The 20,009-nt window shown below is 33.3% G+C and overlaps 2 protein-coding genes across 11 annotated transcripts; both read right to left on the bottom strand.

The window, feature by feature from the left end:
* Positions 1-420: 420 nt before the first annotated feature.
* On the bottom strand, positions 421-6,563 carry LOC145620918 (uncharacterized). Of its 10 annotated transcripts, none has more exons than XM_081675658.1 (8): positions 6,391-6,563; positions 6,188-6,292; positions 3,648-3,761; positions 3,247-3,403; positions 2,726-2,987; positions 1,874-1,964; positions 786-897; positions 421-685 (listed from the first exon to the last, which is right to left on the bottom strand). In XM_081675658.1, the coding sequence occupies exons 5-8, from the start codon at positions 2,844-2,846 to the stop codon at positions 632-634; spliced, it is 378 nt and encodes a 125-aa protein (XP_081531784.1). In that variant the 5' UTR covers positions 2,847-2,987; positions 3,247-3,403; positions 3,648-3,761; positions 6,188-6,292; positions 6,391-6,563; the 3' UTR covers positions 421-631. The 10 variants fall into 10 exon arrangements, with proteins under 10 accessions (XP_081531784.1, XP_081531779.1, XP_081531781.1 ...); XM_081675653.1 differs by having other exon boundaries at positions 3,648-3,731; XM_081675655.1 differs by having other exon boundaries at positions 2,726-2,982; positions 3,648-3,731.
* Positions 6,564-12,920: 6,357 nt separating this feature from the next.
* On the bottom strand, positions 12,921-13,732 carry LOC145621277 (uncharacterized). Its single transcript, XM_081676023.1, has 2 exons — positions 13,454-13,732; positions 12,921-13,367 (listed from the first exon to the last, which is right to left on the bottom strand). The coding sequence occupies exons 1-2, from the start codon at positions 13,632-13,634 to the stop codon at positions 13,150-13,152; spliced, it is 399 nt and encodes a 132-aa protein (XP_081532149.1). The 5' UTR covers positions 13,635-13,732; the 3' UTR covers positions 12,921-13,149.
* Positions 13,733-20,009: the final 6,277 nt, after the last annotated feature.

The following is a 20,009-nucleotide window of genomic DNA, read 5'->3' as shown; positions in this document are numbered from 1 at the left end:
TTAACACTATAATGCATTTGTTTGATTTCATATTCTACATGGCACAATTTTTGGGTTGTAAGAGATTTGCATAGCCACATAACATGTTCGTTTGAGAAATCTTTTGTTTTTCTACACCGTATTTCGGTTATAGTCTTTTCCGAGCCAAAAACTCATCTATGCCACTATTATCTCAAATAAAATTGTTTTAGGCAACTTTTCATGTGTGAAATGTTCCAACTTTCATTTCACAGTTCATGTACCATTTTTTTACTTTAAAAGTCGGCAAGTTTCACTCAAATTCAAACCGGTTGACTTGTAGTATTATGAAAGAGATGGGAGTAATTAAATATTATACTGATTTTGGTCTCTCACAAACATCAGAAGCTTTAGTTCGAAGAACAATTGATCAGACTCAGGCAAATCAAGATATGATTCATATGAATAAACAGCAGCAAATTCCATTAGTTAAAAAACCCAGTTACAGCACATGAGGATCCGAAATAAGCATTATGAAAAAGTCGCGACAATGGTACAAATGAAGTTTATCCCCCATATGCATTTCTATCTTTTCATCTCAGGCAATTAGCTCACAATAAGTGGGTTTGTCACTTGATGCTACTACCTACCCAGATCTCGGCTTCACCAGACGTCAGTCATACATCCCTTCCTGCTCCCATATATCTACAAGAAAATCTACCATTTCCTGGAAAAGTGTGACAGAACTGAAGTAAGCCAAAAAGATTGGTTATCATTGAAAAATGTCCACGCCATTAAAAAGCAAATCCATGAAGAATATGGCTTACTGCGAGAGGTACTGGCTGACCAAACGGCTTGTTACTTCCAAGTAAGCTCTCATAAGTTGCGTTCCAACTGCAAGAAGGCCAGAACGAATCAAGTATGTTGAAATCATTGTTGCTGACAAGATCAAAGAAATGGGGAAAAAAAGGGGGAAATTAAAAACAATTCAAAGGACCTAAACGAAAAGAAATGATAGCAGATGAATCATGAATGAGCATTATTGGTACGGATTTATATTTTTAAGGACAGCATTATGCAGCAAGAAGGAAAGGATATGGCTGCTCTGCACATATGGACCAAGAGGCAGCAAAAGCAAGGCAAAGGCCATAAACAAAAGCAATGATTCTCCCTCCCAAATAATAAAAATCCCCCAAACAAACCGGGAAGGCGACTGCCATAAACAAAAGCAATCAATCTTCAAGTTAAAGAATTCTCGGTAACCCAAGTACTGCCGAATGTCAGGCAGCAGTGAGCCAGGAGCTCGATCGAGCTCCAGTTTCAGTCCTAGCTTTACTAAACGAACACTACCATAAGCATTAACATTTTTATTATGCTTGTATAAAACTAGTTATTAATACTGAAAATCAAACATCATGAAAATAGAAATCCCGGTGTCACACTCCACCTAGATCTTACAAGACACTTAAAAAGCTTTAACTTTGACAAGATAGATTCCACACACCAAATAACCAACCCAGTTAGAATAGCTTACTAACTTATGCGAACCTCTTTTTGCAGACTTCCTATCCCCTTATATAAGTTTCATAAGCAACATGTTTGACAAGATCCACACCTTTCAAGTATTAATCCATATTTTCAATCACCCAATAAAATCCCTAATTTTCTCATAAATGGCCCCAAAAGATTTCTTTCGATATTTCCAGCACACTCTAATTCAAAATTAATCCTTTCAAAAGCTTTAATTATGCAGTGAAACAACCCTTTCAATAAAAGTTGAATAGGCACAACTTCACTAACTTAGGACAGGAAACATACTCAGATACATCAGAGAAAACCAGAACAAATTACCATACAATTAGCAAAATGTAGAGGTAGTAATTTGAACAGATTCAAAATAATATAGTCAGCCAACCTTATTTTTGGATCACGAACTTGCTGCCCTTTATTACTTTGATTTTTATTATCTACCCAGCGTTGCCTGGTCTGGTTCCAGAGATGGAGACCTGCCAACAACATATTGGAAAAAGTGAGAATGAATATACAAGGAATTCAGACAGAATGCAGTTTTGTAGAAAAGATAGCAGCCAGTCTGATAAGCTTCAAACAAAATGACCAGAAAACAAAAGTTCATATACTTGATTCACCACCCACCATGGCTATGCATTAATTAGTCTAATCAGAAACAGTTAAATGGAAGCACAAGATCTGATACAACTTTAGAGCAAAAACATTACCATATCTATGAATTTACATAACAGAGAAAACAGCATTACGTACAAGTATCAGGGACAACTCCCTTTAATATGAATAACAGTCTCTATGATAGTATAAATCAAAACAGCAATGTGAGAACTAAATTTAATAGAAGGTTGAATATAAGTCTCATCCATATGTAAGCAAATTTAGTGGAATGGAAGCAAAACATATACTTCCTCCACTCCTTAGATATTACGACGTTTGTACTTTTGAGTTTTGACGCTAGTCAAAAACTACTCTTTCAACACATTGTGATTTGTGAGTAAGAAAAATATAATCAATTGAGGTCTTGTTAGATTTGGGCCAATATTAACTAAATAAGATTTTTACCGCTATATATTACAGATAATTTTAGGGTTTAAATTGGGAAGCGTAAACCCCCTCATGTTGCAATATTAAAGGAACAAAGGAAGTTCATTAAGATCAGACCAATCGATAGCATAACTACATACAAGTAATACATAAATCTCAGCTTAAAGATTAAATGTTTACTGCAGTTTGAACTTGCCATGATTTACAAATTCAGAAGGCGGATTGGAGCTGCTAACACCAGCAGGTGTATCAGGGGCTTGAAAGGATGCGTTGATTGAAGATAAGCTTCCTTGTGACTGCATTGCACTGTTGTCCATATCACCCACACTTGTGGTCCAATAATCCCTGGAAATACTGGGTGCCCTTCTCGCTTGACCTCGATTTATAACGCCCTTTGGGCGCTCATCCAAAGATGTTATTGACTCAGGCTTAATAAAACATGCAAGGCAACCACTGCTCTGTTACAAAACATATATGCTTTTAGAAATCAATCACATTTGGCTAACATAATGGCACAGAAAACATTAAAGCCAAAAGCCAATTGTCATCAAGAGTATCAATGTAACACACAAGAACCTTTAAAAAACTATAAGAGGAGCTTTCAGATGGATAAAATATATCTCAAGCCAGTATTCAAAAAGGTTAATGGAACCTGAAATCTGGCTTGATGCTATCAGCACTTAGACTAACCTAACAATACTAAAAAGAGAAACCCACCAACAAAAAAATTTCTAAAATTCAACTTTCTTGCCGACATGTTTGTAACCCCTCAGTTGTTTTCCATTGGCTTATCAAATCAGCATATGTCAGCAGCAAAGTGCTTGTCAGCATCTTAACTGGGATCCACCCCTGCAGCAAAGAATGAATCGAGCACCTGTATAGCATATATTAGAATCTCATCCCAATATGTCAAACCCATATACTTTCTCATCAGGAATTCACTTGCTACCTACAAAGTAGGTCAAGTTGAATAAGACTGATATGAGTAAACATAGTTATGCTAGTTGCCATAGTTTACTAGAAAACCTGTAGGTACCCTGCCACCCAATTGAACTATAGATTTCATCTCTAACAACATGATATACAAGCCTATAAAAATGAGCTACAAAGGGCTCTACCTTCCACCATTCTCTTACACTTCTTCACCCCCTTTTCATCTCTCTCCTTGTTTTAGCTCTCAAAATTTTGCCTTTAGAATCAGCCTGCAGCGAGTCTCTTATAGATGGATTAATCTATATCAAACAGTTGAGAAAATTTATCATCTATGTAAATCTTTTTAAGTTATATGAGCTAGAAGTTAGTACATTAAACAGGGTATAATAGATGAACAATATAGTGCGTTTAAAACTATGGAGCACAAAGTCTTCTCAGCTTCTAGATAAGTTCAATGGAACATTGTGTCCATCACAATTTACATGGTTAAGAAGCATCCTAGGCTCCACAAAAAAATATCCACACCCCCAACCTATATAATGATTTTTATAGTTTCTATTATGACTTTCTAAGCACAAGACTCAGCAAAAGGCCAAAACACCTGAGTGATGTCCAATGAATATTTCTCCCAAAATTTCTCTCAATCCTCAAATAAGGGTCATGCAAATGTGCAAAGAGCGATGGCAAACAAACCATTGTATCTCAAAATTACTCAATAGCATGAGGAATTTAGTTCAAGAGAATATTCAAATTACCACTTCCTCACAAAGATGTTTTAAGCATCAAGTTACCAAGAGCCAATCTTCCAATATGAACAAAAATATTCAACATCCTGCACATCAATATCAAACACTTCGATTTTGCTAATATAAAAATATATGAATTTTATATATAGACCTTCTACACATGGGAGCATACTTGGGTTTAACCATCTCTTTATCTGATTCCATGTGTCTCAATTCTCTCAAACTCTATCACAGGGCTGTCTTTCCAACTAAAGAATGTTCCCCATCATTGACATGCACATCATCAAAGAGATGAGATTTCACCCGAAAACAAAACAGCATTTCCCTGGGTCCTTTGTACCTTATTCAATATCCACCTCTTTCATCCAGAATCTTCTTAATCGGTTCATCCAACTACATCTCTTTTAAGTCAACCACTGACATAGTTGCAAAATAATGCCGAAACATTGGTAATTCAGTTCACTTAGCTACAATTGGGAAACTTTTAATACTCATTGAACTTTGCACTTCAAACATAAGATTATGCCCGTATTGTGCAAGAGGCCTACTTACAATTTAAACTCCAAAATCAGGCAATGAATCATTTTGTTTCCAATATTCTCGTAGCTTTATAGTTTATACTAGGGTAAGTCCAGCATAAGCAGCCAACTCCATAAAGCATAGACCACATAGTCCACCAAAATGCTGTAGTTCGTTTGGTTGATAAACACAATAAAAAAAAGGAAGTAAAATGAACCAATAGAATGAGAAAAAGAAGACAAATAAAAGGAAGAGTAGAGAGATCACCAGGTAGCATTTCTGTCAAGTGTCTCATTGGTCGGAACCAAAAGGATTCCTTTGTATGCTTAGCTAATAGTAATGGAAGCAGTGGGATATAGAGGAAAAAATCTACTCTTATTCTTTCAATCCAATTTCCCAATCTACGACGAAAGAAAGCGAGTGCTTCATAAGGATATCTTCAATTCCCTTTTTTACCTTTTCCTAATAATTAATGTAATCAAAGTCTTCCTTTACTTCTGTTCCCATCCAAATCTTCCCAATCAAACAAAGATCTAAGTTCAAAGATCAAGGAAGCTGAAGATCAAGAAAAATCATTTATTCACATATAACTATACTCCTCCCCACATCCAAGAGCGTGACAGTTGATATCTAACTTACATCCATGAGCATAAGTAAAGTGACCTAAATTGTTATTTCCTCGGTCAAGAAAATCACTTGATAGTTATGTCACAATCTCAATCCCTTATATATACTAAAAGAGTAAAAGCCAAAATTGGAGATAACAGTTCCACCAATTGCAAACAATTAATCATCATATGAGCATAAGTAACCTAAATTGATATTTCCTCAGTCAAGACAAGTACTTGATAAAAATGCCACAATTTCAAATCCCTCAAATAACTAAAAGTAGGTAATTTGGAGATAGTCAGTTCCACCAATAGCAAACAATCCATCAACACATGATAATCATACACATTTTTAGCTTTCCAACAGTATCTTTTCCCATCAAACTCCTAATATAATTCCAAAACTTCCTTTCTCACTACATAAATTTAGCTAATTTTTAACTTTTACTGTCAAATAGTATTGTTACCTTATTAGAATACATGATAAGAACCCTAAAGGTGACTTTTTTACACTCATAAATCATATCTATAATTTGGAGCTCAAAAATAACACAACCCAAAAACCCCTTAACTTTTCATTCAATACAACCAAGTAATTGCAGAAAAAAAAAAAAAGCTCTTCTTCCACCTGACTTTTCCACCAAAAAGTTGCACATTATATATTCATCAGTCCATTAAACTAGCATCCAGAAATTCAAGTAATTGCAGAACAAAAAGAGGTATATTTGCACATTATCAGTCAATCATGCACTACATTGGCAAAAATTTATACAAAAACTAATCAGAAAAAACCAATTAAAATTAATATTACTATCAAAACCCATTAAACAGACTAATAGAAGAAGAACTTACCCCATTCAAACAAGAATAAATTCACAAAACCAAAGATTTTGCTAGATAATTCCAGATATTTCAGACAACATTGGTTGATTCCAGGAAGGCCCAGATCACAAACCCCTGAAAAATCCCAAAAACCCCATCTCAGAAACCAATCAAAAACCCAAAAAAAACTGAAAAAAATAGCAGAAAAAGAGATCAAGGAGATAGAAATTGACCTGAGGTAAAAGAGGACTATGAAATCAGTGCAAAAGCGCTTCCTGGAATCAAGTATTGGTTTGATTGAAAGAAGATGAATGGGGTGGTTTAATGAAGAAGCTTGATTTGCCCCTTTTGTTAGCTCCCCTACTCCTGTTCTTGTGTAGCAGATGGTATGAAGAGAGAGAGAGAGAGAGAGAGAGAAAGGGAGAAAAAGGGGAGAAAGTAAGAAAGAGGACGAAGAGAAGGTGTGATCACGGGCCCGCCTTTGATGAATGGATGGGGCCTCATGTTAGGTGCCCGACACTTTTCTTGATCGCGTTACTTCACGATTAAGGGTAGTCACGTAATTTCAGATTACCTTTTATGTCCTGAATTAATCCAGATAAGATATTAATAGCTTGTTTAGGCCTGTTCGGATTTACTGAGCTGAACTAAACTGAATATTTTATGAGAGAAGGATATTAGGAATTAAACCGAGCTGAACTGAACTAAAGAGAACAGGTCCTTAGTTCAACTTCTTCTTTAAGTGTTTATCTGAACTTATCTAATCTGGTCTGATTTGATTTGATTTTATGATTTGGTATGGTCTGGTCTGGTCTGATTTGATTTGAATTTATTAAGTTTGGTTTGATCTGATTTGATCTGATTGTCTGATTTGACCAAACTTTGACCTTAAGTGTACGATAATCTATAAGGAAAAAAATATATCAAATGAGGCCTTGTCAGATTCATTATGATGTGTAGTTTGTGAATATGTGATTTTCATTACAAAATTAACGATATTTAGCAATAAAAAATTGTACATAAACGATGATTGAACTTATTTTTTCTAATCTAGACTTATTTCTTCTGATTAGATCTAATCGGAACTTTTTTTTTCTGAAATAAATAAAATAAGTTGAATTAAATAAGGCCTAACTCTATTTTTGTAATATATTTTTGTAGCTTTTTGTTTTTTAGAAAGAAAGTAAATAAGGTTAGCGGAAAAATTAGCTAAAATAACTTAAACACCTATAACGCAAAATATGTCTATCCTAATTTTAGATAATGAACTTGTTTGGCAATTGGTTGTTGGTTGGTTTCCTTAGCTGGTTTGACCAAGTGTATTGTATTGGCTTTTTATGTTAGGTTGGAGCTGAACTGAATTGATTGGAGCTGAACTGAATTGAATTGATTGGAGCTGAACTGAACTAAATAAAGCTAAAATGAATATTTTATGAGAGAAGGAAGTTAAAGGCTGAACTGAAGTAAACTGAACTGATTGGAGCTAAATTGAATGAAATTAAGCTGAAGTGAACATGCCCTTAGTTATTTTACTCTTGTCTCTTATAACTTTATAAGTTATAAATATGTTATTATTTTAATACTCTACAAAATGACCTCTAAAGACATTGGGAAGAAGAAAGGTGAGGAGGAAGAAAGGATAAGAAGTGTATATAAGGATATAAATATAATTAGTAACTTTAAAAGCCAAAAACCAAAAGCCAATGTACAAAAGCTACTCTTATTATTTTTTAGCTTTTGACGAAAAAAGCTAACTTTTTAGCTAAGGAAAAATGAACTCAACTACTAAACACATAAAATGATTGTTTGATCAAACAAAAAAAGCCAAAAGCCATAAAAAAAAAAAGGCCAAGAAAACAAGCCTAATATAATAATGGCTAATAAGTTTATATATAAAAATGAATGTGACTAATAAGATTAGATAAGTGATTTAGAGTGAGGATAATATACCTTAGTCATCTTTAAATAAATGATACTACAATACAAATTACTACAATACCTTAGTCATCTTTTGTAATGGTTTAACAAAAATAAAAATAAAAAAAAAAAAAAAATCACTACAATACAAATTTAGGATCTGTTCTCTTTAGATTATTTTCAGTTCAGCTCTAAATTTAGAATATGTTCTCTTTAGATTATTTTCAGTTCAGCTCTAAATTTAGAATATGTTCTCTTTAGATTATTTTCAGTTCAGTTCATTTTAGTTCAGTTCTTATCTTAATTTCTTTCTCTCATAAAATATTCAGTTCAGTTCAGCTCTAATAAGTTCAGTTCAGCTCAATTTAGTCAATCAAAACAGACCCTTAGTTAATTTATAATTTAATGTTATTTATAGTCAAGTGCGAATTTGGTTTTTTCAATACAAATTTTGTAAATTTGATCATATTTTCTTATTTTAATACTTTACCAAACTTCTCATAATATACATGGATCTTTTTCTACAATTTAGTGAATTCATTAATTAATGTTTTTTATAGTCAAGTGTACGGAGTGCAATTTCGAAAACAGAGAAATTATTAAAAAGCAACGTTTGACATTATGGTTAAAACATGCCAATAGTAGTACAATAATTGTAAGTCTTAACAGAAGATAAACCTAATTCATTATTTCGGATAATGATATTGGTGAAAGTAATCTTTACTTCAAATGATACATTGAGTATATAAATCGAATACTCATTTCTTTGGAGAAATATGTAACATCATGAGATCAAGACTACATTATTGAATCAAAAGGGATATTAGAATTTTCAACAGAATGAATGAACCATATACATAGTATCATAAAAGATTGTACTATATGTATCTAATTTAACTACAATATATACGCAACCCTATTAGATAATCATAAGCATTAAAGAAATTCTTAAATGTTATTATTACAGAAATGATCAATAAAAAACAAAATTACATGTTGATGCTTGAGAGGGTATTATTATTATTATTATTATTATTATTATTATTATTATTATTACATTGGTACTAATTTATATATGTAATGCCATTTTCCGATTTCTAATACCAAGAAAACTAGCAACTATTACTTTCTCCGTTCTTTTTTAATTGACCCGCTTTGATTTTTACACTATTCACCAACCTTTCTTTGACCGTTGTTAGTGAATAATATGTATGGAAATATATATTCATGTTAGATGTTTTTGAATTTGTCTCAGTATGTACTTTCAAATTATATAACTTTTATATTTTTTACTTATGGAGAATTAAAGTTATTGATTGTTAAAGTTTTACATTGGTAAGCGTGATAAAAGAAACAGGTCAAGTAAAAAAAAAAAAAAAAAAAAAACAGAGAAAGTATGACTTATCCCTTGGCTTTTTCGCAAGTTGTATGCTACTATGAACACTATTATCCTCTACATACAAGTTTAATGCTACAATGACCAAACTACCTTAGAACCATCTATTTTTTTCTTAAAGGAGTGGATAGAACCATCTAGCTATCATATATATAGGGTGCATTTATCATTTCTAATAATGAATTCAATCATGGTTATTACCAAGTTCAGTAAACCAGATTACAATATATATATTATATTGCTTGGATAGCTACTAAATAGCAAGTCTTGCAAGTTTATATAAACCTCGTGAAAGTTGCACGCGTACGGTGACCTAGCTAGAAGTTTTTGTGTGTGCGCACACGAGCGCGGAATTAGAGCCGTAAAGGACAGTGATATAGACGGAATTTGATCACATATTTTGACTAATATCCCTTAACAATTTAGCCAATTAAGTTAGTTGACATTCACTAATCTAAGAGAGAACGAGTAGTGAATGAATTTGTACTTTTGTTGCATGACATGATGCCCATGCAAGTTTCTTATGAAGTTTCCTAATATAGCTAGCTCGGTTGGTGAAATTTATTTCTTCGTTTATCTTTTCTTTGTTTATTAGTTAGTTGTATATTTCTTGTTATTTTATACTCTCATCATCTTTTTTTTTTTTTTTTTTTTTTGAGAACTTTTTAATGGCACTTCTTAATTCACACTTGTCAATGCATTATTTCAATTATTAATTTCTTTAATTATCTATATTTAGAAGTTATAAAAATTTAATTACAAAAGTATAAAATAAGACGAATCCAACAAGATCCAATACGTTTATGTTTTTCCTTAGTGATAAATAAATCATCAAAACCAATCATTATAGTGATAATTTCTCTTAAAGCTAAATAGGTCAAAGCAAGTATTATTACAAGTAAAAAGAAATGAAGAAAATACTTTTTTAAAACTCATACTCAGGATTAAGTATATCGTTCTTTAATACTACGTATTGAATATGTTATTGGTTCAATTGATTCAACTATATTTGTTCCCTAAGTAGTAAGATCGAATGGTTTATTCTCAAAATAGGTATAATTGGGTGCTAGATTTCCATGCATCAATTGAGTTAAATGCCAAAAAAAAAAAAAAAAAAAAACTTTAAATGAGGACGGGAGTGAGGACAATTGTCATTATTCCTAGACAACCACTGATAATAGTCATGATACATGAGAGGGCTTGTTGATACATTGCTAGTTTGCTATTCAGGCTCTATTTGATCCGATTTTTTCTGATATTTTTTCTAATCAAACATAATTTATATATTATATGTGAATTTATATATTATATTTGAATTATATAAATCATTTTATTTTATATATCTGAATTTATATAATAATTTTGCATGAACTTATACACATATATTTATTTTTATTTTATGTAGACATATTTTGTTTAACTTTTATGAACTTAATTATAAAAATTTAAAAAAAAAAGAACTATTTTTGTTAAAATTATTTTGTCATCACTTATTATATTTTGAAATGAGATAAATCAAAGTAAACTGAAAGTTATTACGGAGTACTTTTTATTTTTCATTTCAATTTGACCACCTATCCAAATAAATATAATAGTAATATTATTTACTCCATATTCAATATTCATTATTTCATATGTGAACTTAGGTCCTGGCCTGTTTGGTTAATGGTGTTCGTAATTTTATAATGCGAAAGAGTTTATATGTAAATTTGAGAATAAATTACAAGTTCATTCTCATGATCACTCAAGATGACCCTTAAGTCGTCTATTTTTCCTCAAAATTTTCATTCTCACCTAATACCACCTCTTAGCTCAAGTGGTAATGAAGATATATTAAGAAAACACATCATGCTTTGGAGATGATATTGGCTCCCTGTCCATGGAGACTAAAAGTTGTTTTCCATACTAAATTACGTTACACTTAAAATCCATTCTCATTACCACAATTTAATATCATTCAGCTACCAAACATGATGTTAATAAACTAATCTAGCCAATTCAACTTAGTAACTTACCAAGGATGTTAAGACCCTAGCGGTCAAGAGTGAGTGTCTTTATGCAATAGGTTATGAATTTAAATCCCTAGTTCAATTTGCGGTAAAAATGTTGATAATTATAAGCATTAATTTAGCTTGTATTCTCCGGTTGTTAATCCAAGTACGAATACTCCCTTTGTGTTTAATTAAATGAAACATTTCCCTTGTACATGTATGTCAATGCAACAGTTTGACTGATAATATATATCTTTAATTATCAATAATTAAAAATTATATTAATTGAATATTAATAAATTATTCATTACGTCGATTCCAACAAGTACCTACAAAACTACATTTATTCTTAGGTATTACATATAATTTACAAACATTAGTCAAAGTGAATTAGACAAATAGTGTAAAAAGTCAAAACAATTCATTTATATTATTTAGACACGAATGAAGTACATGAGAGCAACTCCAAGATTAGATATTTTTATCTTCTATCTTGAATAGCCACAACCCCTAGCTATAATTTGCTTGGCCAATTAAGCTGGTTAAAATTTCATCAAAAAGACTTTTCAAAATGTTATTTTATAAAATTTGAGAATATTATTATTTTTAGAATATGTAAAATATTTGTATAAAAAAATATTGTGAGGACAAAATCAATCTTAAGAAAACGTCCTAATTTGGGGATTCATAGTATCAAGTGGTATGATTTGGTGATTCAAAGTATCAAGTGGTATAATTTTGTGATTCATAGAATCAAGTGGTTCAATGGTTTTCATATAATCAACTAAAAAGACAAATTAAGGGCCTGTTCTCATTGACTGAACTCAGTTGAACTGAACTGAACTGAACTCAGCTGAGCTGAACTGAACTGAACTCAGCTGAACTGAACTGAACTGAACTGAAATGAATATTTTATAAGAGAAGGAAATTAGGAGTTGAACTAATTAGGAGCTGAACTGAACTGAACTGAATTGAGCTGAGCTGAGCTGAACTAAACTGAACTGAACTCAGCTGAAGTGAACTGAATTGAATTTCAACGTAAGAGAACTGGCCCTAAGAAAATCCATAATTTGTTGATTCCTAAAATCAAATGGTTCACCTAATAAGTAATAACTTGTTGGTAAAATCTTAGAAGATGATACACGACATTCAGATCGAATCTTGCCTACATCACGTCCCTTCTCCAAAAATATAATATTTTACTTGAGGAAGTTTCTCCAAGAAAGTGGTGAGATATTATAAAGAAACTCATACTCAAATTGTCTTCTCCAACTTCCTCCAAATGCAAAATTAATTTCTAAACATTGCATGCAGAAAATTCACATACACTTGTTTATCAATTCCTGCCAAAATTTAATCTCTAGAACACCCTTTTTTTTTTTTTTTTTTTTTTTATGCTGCACTATAATAAAAACAAAAGTAAAATAAAAAAAAGAAAAGAGAAAAAAAAGAAAAAGGATAAACTAAAAAACTAATATTTATTTCTTAAAAAAAAAGAAATAAAAAAAAGGCTAATATTCATCAATGCAAAGTACAGTTCAACTATACAAAATTCCAACTTGAACTGTTTGCTTTTGCTGTGGCTTTATATGTACCTCACAAACTTACTTTGTCCAGAAAAAAGAAAATTAAAGGGGGTTAATTAAGATTATAAATCTAAAAATTAAAACTTGAAATCAAAATTAAAATTAATAAGCAACATTAATTCGATGAACTCTATCCCTCAAAATTCCCTGGTATAGAGCAGCTCGATTTGCTGGCATTCGACGATATTCAGGAACTTTATCATCATTAAAAATCTCAACTTTCTTCTCTTTTTTAATCATTTTGGTTAATTCACTCTTATGATCCTTAACATTATCAGCAAATTTCACCCTTTTCTTCTTCTTTTTCATCTTTTTATCATCTGCAACAAAAAACAGAGCAAAATCAGAATCACATAAAAAAATTCAAAAAACAGGGGAAAACAGAGTAAATTAAAATTGTAATTACCTGATGATACACAAGATCGTAAACAAGAAGGAGGAAGATGGGTTTGTGAATTAGAGGATGAATTTTGATGGGTTGTTGGTAAATTTCGAATTCGATTAAGAGAAAGCAAGATTACAGCTCCTGAAACTGCCATAGCAGTTGTCAAGATTACACTTTGAGAGGTTATAACAGAGGAAGTCATGCTTATGGTTTTGAAGAGAGAGAAAGAGAGGTGTTAGTTGGTGGTTGTAAATTGTAGGGGAGAGAGAGAGAGAGAGAGAGAGAGAGAGAGAGAGAGAGAGAGAGATAGCGAGGGTTGAGCAAGATGCAAAGATTTTAAGGAAGAAAGTATGAAGATTTATAGTGAGTGGATGTGGATGGGGTGGATTTTGGGGGGATTGGAGTAATTTCATTTTGTTGTGAATGTGGGTCATATTGAGTACTAAATTGGTGGTCTAGGTGTTATTTAAATTTTAATTACGTTCCGAAGGATTACTAGTTTTTGGTCCGTGTAATACTCGTGTTGCACACTCCCCTCTTTTTCAAGAGGTAAAAATTCGATTGTTTGGATCGGGTCAAATCAATTTAAGTGATTTCTAGTAAATCTTGGGTTTCATTGTATCAAGTCTAGTATTTCGGATTGGGTAATTAAATTTGAGTCTGTTTACTGTACTGTAAATCACATTTTTTTTTTTAATTGTTTATGTACTTTCACATGTTCTTAACTATTTTTGTTCCTCTTAAACACGATACCAATTGCTACAAAAGATTTCAAACTTATAACCATAAAGCCATTGAGATGAGAGTGAGGAATAGCTCAAGTGGTTAGAGCTTCCCTCCCGATTCTAAGAGATTCTAGGATCGATTCTCACTCCCGCCCTTGTGGCTCTCTAAACACCAAAAAAAATAAAGCCATCGAGATTATATATTTCGATTATAGGATCTAATGGAACTATGGAAGTATGGAATTGAAGATATGTAAGACATGGGATAAATATTAAGTCATCACTCTAATTTTAATACTACCTCCGTTAACGGTTATTTGCAACATATACTATAAATGAATGCTAACTATTATGTGCAACAAATGTTTTTTTTTTCCTTTTTAGGTAATCATTTTTCTCTCTCTCTCTCCTCATCACATGAACCCAACTTTTTCTCTCTCCATTTTACTCTCACAAACAAATTTTGCCTAGGAGTGCACAAACACCCCCTGTGTTGCAAATAATAGTTAACGGAGAAAGTATTAAAAAATACTTTGTAGGATGGGAACATCTTGATTTTGTAAAATCCTTTACAAAGGAGGGGGAAGGAAAATTAGATAAGTACATTTGATTTTTTTTTTTTCTTAAAAATGAAAGATACACCAAAGATATAAACTTATCACTAAAATCATTCTAGATTAACAGTGTGCTTCGATAGAGAAAGGAGAAAATATGGACGGGATGGAGAAGAAGGGATGGGAAGGAAAGGGGATGGGGAAAAAATGATAAGTTTTTCTTTCGAAACCTCATAATTATTAGAGAGATCAATATCTTATGGAGTACAATTAAATCTCTAATTTTCCCTCTAATTTACTTTCTTTCTTACAGTATTTGTTATTGAAAGAGATTGATCGTTGATCATTCTATTGATTAGCAATCAGTATAAATACATCAATGTTGCGAGATATACTCGGCAACTGTCAAGCTACAAATTAGGTTATGATTAAGCTAAGATTAAGCTAGGATATACACTTGCTATATTAACTATATACAAAGTCAAAGGAATATATTTACATATATTCTAACACACCCCCGCAGTCGAAACGGGAGAGTCACGGACGCTGAGACTGGCACGGAAGTCATCAAACAGAACCCGGGGAAGTCCCTTTGTAAAAATACCTGCAATCTGATATCTAGAGGGAACATGTAATACACGGACTTCGCCCTTAGCGACTTTCTCACGAACAAAATGAATGTCCATCTCAATGTGTTTCGTGCGTTGATGTTGCACGGGATTTCCTGATAGGTAGATGGCACTCACATTGTCACAATAAACAATAGTTGCTGTATGAATAGGAAAATAAAGCTCTAGCAACAAATTTCTGATCCAACAAGAATCAGATACCACATTAGCAACCCCACGATATTCAGCCTCTGCACTAGACTTAGATAAAGTAGGTTGCCGTTTAGAAGACCAGGAAACCAAATTATCTCCCAAATATACACAATAACCCGAAGTAGATCTCCTGGTGTCGGGGCATCCCCCCCAATCCGCATCAGTATAAGCAACAAGCTTATTAATATAAGACTTATACAAATGCAAACCAAAAGACAAAGTACCCTGTAAGTAGCGTATAATACGCTTCAAGGCTCCCATGTGCGCATTGCGCGGATCATGCATATGGAGACAGACCTGCTGAACTGCATAAGAAATGTCAGGTCTAGTAAAAGTCAAATACTGAAGGGCACCTGCAAGACTCCTGTACTTAGTAGGATCCTCATAAGGAGCATCATGAGAAGCACTAAGCTTGGATTTCGTGTCAACCGGTGTCGGACAAGGACTACAGTTTGACATGCCTGCCTTGTCAATGATAGAAGAAGCATACTGTTTCTGAGACAAGAACATACCATTAGCATCACGAGTCACAGCAATGCCCAAAAAGAAACTCAAAGGACCTAAATCCTTCATTGCAAATTCGGAGCTCAATAGATCCATAATACGTGTCCGTAGACGATCAGAAGATGCTGTAAGAATGATATCATCAACATATAACAGAATATAAGCAGTATCAGTGCCCTGTCTGAGAATAAAAAGAGAATTATCAGATTTACTGTTAGTAAATCCAATAGAAGTGACAAAATCTGCAAACTGCTGATACCAGGCTCGAGGAGCCTGTTTGAGACCATACAGAGATCCCCGTAAAAGACATACATGATCAGGTCGACTTTTGTCTCTGAAACCCATGGGCTGATACATATAAACTGTTTCATTGAGCTTACCATGCAGAAAAGCATTCTTGACATCCAACTGATGGATCGGCCAAGAGTGTGAAATAGCAATGCTAAGAACGGTACGAATAGTTGCCGGTTTGACAACCGGACTAAAAGTCTCATCACAATCAATACCCTGCTGCTGAGTCTTGCCATCAGCCACAAGACGAGCCTTATACCTCTCAAAAGAACCATCAGAATTTCGTTTATGACGAAATATCCACATAGACCGAATAACATTCACATCAGGGGGCCGTGGAACCAAATCCCATGTATGATTATTAATAAGAGCATTATATTCTTCTAACATTGCATTTTTCCAATTAGGGTCACGAATAGCACTAACCGGGTCCTTTGGGATAGGAGAGATAGTAGTAGTGGTCATCGTGTTTAGGTTGGAAAAATATTTTGGGTTAGGTTTTACAATGCCATCTTTGGCTCGGGTAGTCATAGGATGGTTTTGGTGTGGCGGCTGGTCGGAAATGTGGGTGGCGGAGGTGTTGTTGCTGTCGGCAACATGGTCAGAGGTGTTGGCAGTGAGGGGGGAGGTGGGTTCCTCAAATTGGGTTGATGTGTGGGGTGGGCTACCAAAAGGGGAATGTTGGAGAATTGGGGTGTGTTGAGGGGTCTGCTGGGAGCCCATCAACAAGGGCGTGACAGTCCGAGAATTTGGGCTGGTAGAAATGCGCGGCCCAGAAGGAGAGGAAGGAACGGACTGGGCTGCTGAAGGCCCAGGAGAAGACACGGGTTGGGCTGGAGGAGTGTTTGGTTGAGTGGTGCGCAAATGGTTAAGGTGATTTAATGGATTTGAGTCCAAAAAATCATAATCATCAAAATTTGGTTTGTGATATTTTGAGAACGGAAATTTGTTTTCAAAAAATTTCACGTGCCGACAAATGATGATTTTTCCATTTGATAAATTATAGCACTTCGAACCACGATGATTTGGCGCGGGGCCAAGATAGACACATGGGGTGGACCTTTCTTGCAACTTGTGAATGGTGGTTGAGGGAAATAGAGGAAAACATAAGCAACCAAAGACACGTAAATCCGAATAAATAGGATCACGTTGGTATAGAATTTGAGTGGGAGACTTATACCCTAAGACTTTGGTTGGAAGAATGTTTAGGAGATAAGTGGCCATAGCTAGAGCATGATGCCAAAAAGAATGTGGTAAGGAAGCATGAGCAAGTAAGGTCCTAATGATATTGTTAATAGATTTTATGTGGCGTTCAGCTTTTCCATTTTGAGGTGAGGTGTGAGGACAAGAGAGAAGATACAGCATGCCATGGATTTCAAAAAATTTTTGAAGAGTACCATTAACATACTCTGTGCCATTATCACATTGAAAGGTCTTAATGTTACGTTCAAATTGAGTGTGGACAATTTTATGAAAAGATTGAAAAAGATGTTTTACTTGGGATTTCTTTGCAATAGGGTAAGTCCACAAAAATTTACTATAATCATCAAGAAACAACAGATAATAGGTGTAGGGAATATTTCAAGCGTTATGATAACCCCAAACTTGAACCCCACTGTGATCATACACTAAAGTACGGTGGCGTTCCAAAGGGAAAGACAAAGAGCAAAAAGAGTCGCCAACAAGTTTTAAGGAACTTGTACCCAAAAGACAATCCAAAGGACCGTCAAATACTCCATAAGGTCTTGAACCAAACAGGGTCCGGGGATGAGGGTACGAATCCAATCTACAAAAGAAAGGACCCGCCCTATAAAATAGGCCTCTACTTTGTTCTAATCGTATTCATGCGCGCTTTTCGAATAACATGCAAACATTATATTAAACCTACCCTGTTTATCTATGTTGGTTGAAATTAATGCACAAATAAACTATTATTGGCGATCACTTGAATTAAAATCACATTAGCCTAAACCAAATTAATAATTATCTTATTAAGCGTGATTTCAAGTACAAATAATTCCCTTTAACAATCATAAAAGGTGTGATCAAGCAATAACAATAAAATATATCAAGCAACATAATAACAAACAATATTAAATAATAACGATGATAATAGCATTATAAGGTATAATAAAGCTTGAATATAATAGCAAGATCCTAGGCATGATACTAACAATATTAATAACAACTCCTAGCATGTCACTAAACAACAAAGATCAAAGCTTTAAACCCTAACATGGTACTAACATGATATTAGAAATAAGCAAAGGCACCCTAAACATGATACTAGAAAGCATAAAATAACATCCTAACATGATACTAGAAAGCATTAAAAGCATCCTAACATGATACTAGGAATTATAAACAATAATAAGCATGCAATCTACATTGAAAGAGAGTAATGAGATTACATACTTTGAAGCCTCGTACCTCTTTCTAATAACAAAATACACAAGTTAGTAAACTTAAATGAAAATAATAAAGAATAACTAAAGAATTAAATTGAAATCAAATTAAATAAAGTTTAGACTAGATTTGGACCAAACCCTCAGAAATTATCAACCTTGCACGTCTAGGGCGAAGGCAACTTCGAACTTGGTTAAGAGATTCAAGATCTTGTGAATGCGGAATATTGTATTTGTAAAAAGGTAGTTTAGAAAGAAAAGGAAAGAAAGAATAAGAATTAAGAATTAAGGAAGAATTGATGAGAGTTGATAGTTGATGAAAGTTGATGATTAAAAACAGAGGTTCGGACCCTATTTATAAGAAAACAGTCCGGAAAATTATAGAATTTGATAAGGAATAAAACTACAATCTGTCGCTAATCAAACCGACCTTGTCGCCACAAATTTATCTTGTCGCCAGGCGACAGAGTCTGTCGCGAGGCGACAAACCTGTCGTTTGGCGACAGAAACAGTTTTTGTGGATTTTGTTTCTATCATATCTTTTGATCTAGAAGTCCAAATAAGTCACATAATATGTCGTTGGAAAGCTCTTGAAGTCTACTTTCTAATGAAATTGGAATCAGATTAAAATATTTTGTAGATAAAAAGATATGGACGAAATAGTGAAAGGGTGTCAGTTTTGGATAGAGTTCCGTATATCTTTAATATCTTTTTCGTTATAGCTTGGATTTATCATTATAATATATCATTGGAAAGATAATTTCAAGATCTATCCAACCATATAAAATTTGGATAAAAAAATATGAGGCACGAAAATAATATCTAACTATCTTTGAACAAGTTTCAATCCGAATAGAATTAGGAAAGTTTTTAAAAAGGAAAGTTTATATTCAAATCAAATTCTATGATCTTATCTTTTCAAAAAAGGATAATTAAGATATTTTAGAAACTTATAGAAGATTCTAATCAATCCTAATTAGTTTAGGAATAGGATTAAACCTTTGGACCCTCCTCATGATCATTGGGTCGTAGGTAAAATCCAGTTTGGGCCCAGTTTAGTATTTTGGCCATAACTTCCTCATTATTCATCGGAATTGGGCTTATAATATATCGTTGGAAAGGTCTTTTAAAGCCCCATCCAACTACACCATTATTGGACCCTTATCATGGACCAAAATAAACTGAATTGGACGTTTTCATAAAATAGAAATGGTTTTCGAAAACAGAAAGAAGGATTTTAATAAAAACTAACCGCAACACTTGACTTTTCACACTTT

This window comes from Chenopodium album, chromosome 27 (assembly GCF_948465745.1).
Source record: "Chenopodium album chromosome 27, dcCheAlbu1.1, whole genome shotgun sequence".
Classification (NCBI taxonomy): domain Eukaryota; kingdom Viridiplantae; phylum Streptophyta; class Magnoliopsida; order Caryophyllales; family Amaranthaceae; genus Chenopodium; species Chenopodium album.
This window is presented reverse-complemented; position numbering and strand designations above follow the sequence as displayed.